This window comes from Polistes canadensis, unplaced genomic scaffold, assembly GCF_001313835.1.
Source record: "Polistes canadensis isolate GaletaPanama2010 unplaced genomic scaffold, ASM131383v1 scaffold_21, whole genome shotgun sequence".
Classification (NCBI taxonomy): Eukaryota; Metazoa; Arthropoda; class Insecta; order Hymenoptera; family Vespidae; genus Polistes; species Polistes canadensis.
The window spans coordinates 111,462-112,949 of record NW_014569568.1 but is presented as its reverse complement, the minus strand read 5'-3'; the positions used below and the strand labels follow the sequence as shown (position 1 = coordinate 112,949).

General features: G+C 30.8%; 1 protein-coding gene across 1 annotated transcript in view; it reads left to right on the top strand.

Annotated features, from left to right (window-relative positions):
- LOC106793944 (potassium voltage-gated channel subfamily H member 6-like) overlaps window positions 1-1,002 on the top strand; it is a 68,450-nt gene extending 67,448 nt beyond the window's left edge. Inside the window, exon 6 of the mRNA XM_014761248.1 lies at window positions 671-1,002. Coding sequence (XP_014616734.1) covers window positions 671-971 — 301 coding nt within the window. The 3' untranslated portion in view covers window positions 972-1,002. The remainder of the gene's footprint in view (window positions 1-670) is intronic.
- Window positions 1,003-1,488: the final 486 nt, after the last annotated feature.

Below are 1,488 nucleotides of genomic sequence, written 5' to 3'. Positions count from 1 at the left end.
TGATCGAACACTATGTCGCACGTTCTGTTATGTTCTTTCTTTTTTTTTTTTTTTTAATTCTCGTTTCATTTAGAACGTTCTGAAAGTAATTTCGTTTTTTTTTTTCTTTTTTTTTTTTTTTTTTTTTTTTTTTTAATTCGAATGATCGTTTCAATCGTGGAATTAGGATGAGTTCGATACTTCGTTAATCTTCAAGGATAGTTTTCTATTGATAGTATTCGATGAAATATTATTTTACAAATGAACAAAGTTGTCCTAGTTGAATGGAAAATGGTTAACGTGGTTTCAGATAAAAGTCGAATGAAATATTTGTAAATGTAATTTCAATTCTTTGTCATGTGGTTCACCAAATATGATGGAATCTTGGGGTACAGGAAGGATAGGTACCCCACCACCCTTTTTGTCAGTACCATCAACTGGAATCAACAATATTGGTGGTGGTGGTGGTAGTGCAATATCAATGACAAATGCATATGTTATACAATCGAGTACTATACAACGATTAATATATTTACAAGCGTTTTCTATTGACATAATATTATTCGTGAAAAATATTGTTTTGCAAGTGAACAAATTTATCCTAATTAAATAGAAAATAATTAAACATGGTTATATTCGGTAATCGTTAATCGATAAAAGTCCAATGAAATATTTGTAAATGTAATTTCAGTCCTCTGACATGTGGTTCACCAACTATGATGGAATCTTGGGGTCCAGGGAGGATAGGTACCCCACCACCCTCTTTGCCAGTACCACCAGCTGGAACCAACAATGGCGGTGGTGGTGTTGGTGTTGGTGGTGTTGGTGCAACATCAATGACCAGTGCAAATGTTGTAAAACCGAGTACAACAGCCCCCATTGCAAGTCCCGAGGGTGTAAGTGACGTAAGTATAATAAAAATATTATCCTTTGAAAACCACCCTTCCCCCTCTTCGATATTGCATCACCAATTAAAAAAAATTAAACTATAATACTATCTAAAAATTGTTTCTTCCCTTTTTGGTTTAATCAGTCTATTCTTTAACGTTTCTTATCGATTTTTCTAAAACAAATTATATGTCTATGATAAATCTGAACATATGACGTCATTTCATGCGAGATACCCTTCCGCTTATGTTAAAGGTTATCGTACTAACATAACCGAGTCGAGTTAATAGCATAGTAGGAGGAAACGTATTTAGGCAGATTAAGTGCTTCTACATTAGAGATATAGGATGAATATATATATATATATATAGGGTGAATCAAAACGTTCTTACGTTCATTATTGAAATGAAAATTTATCATTCATACTTTCATCTTTTTTTCTTTTCTTTTGATATGATAATAAATGCGTTTATAATGCTTGGAAAAATTCATATTACGTAAAGTTGATTTATTTAATGATATTTTCGTTCAAATAAATGAATTTTTCAAAATGTAATTATAAAAATTATTAAAAAATAAATCTCTTCTATTAATATTCTTACGAATAAAATATCAATTGAG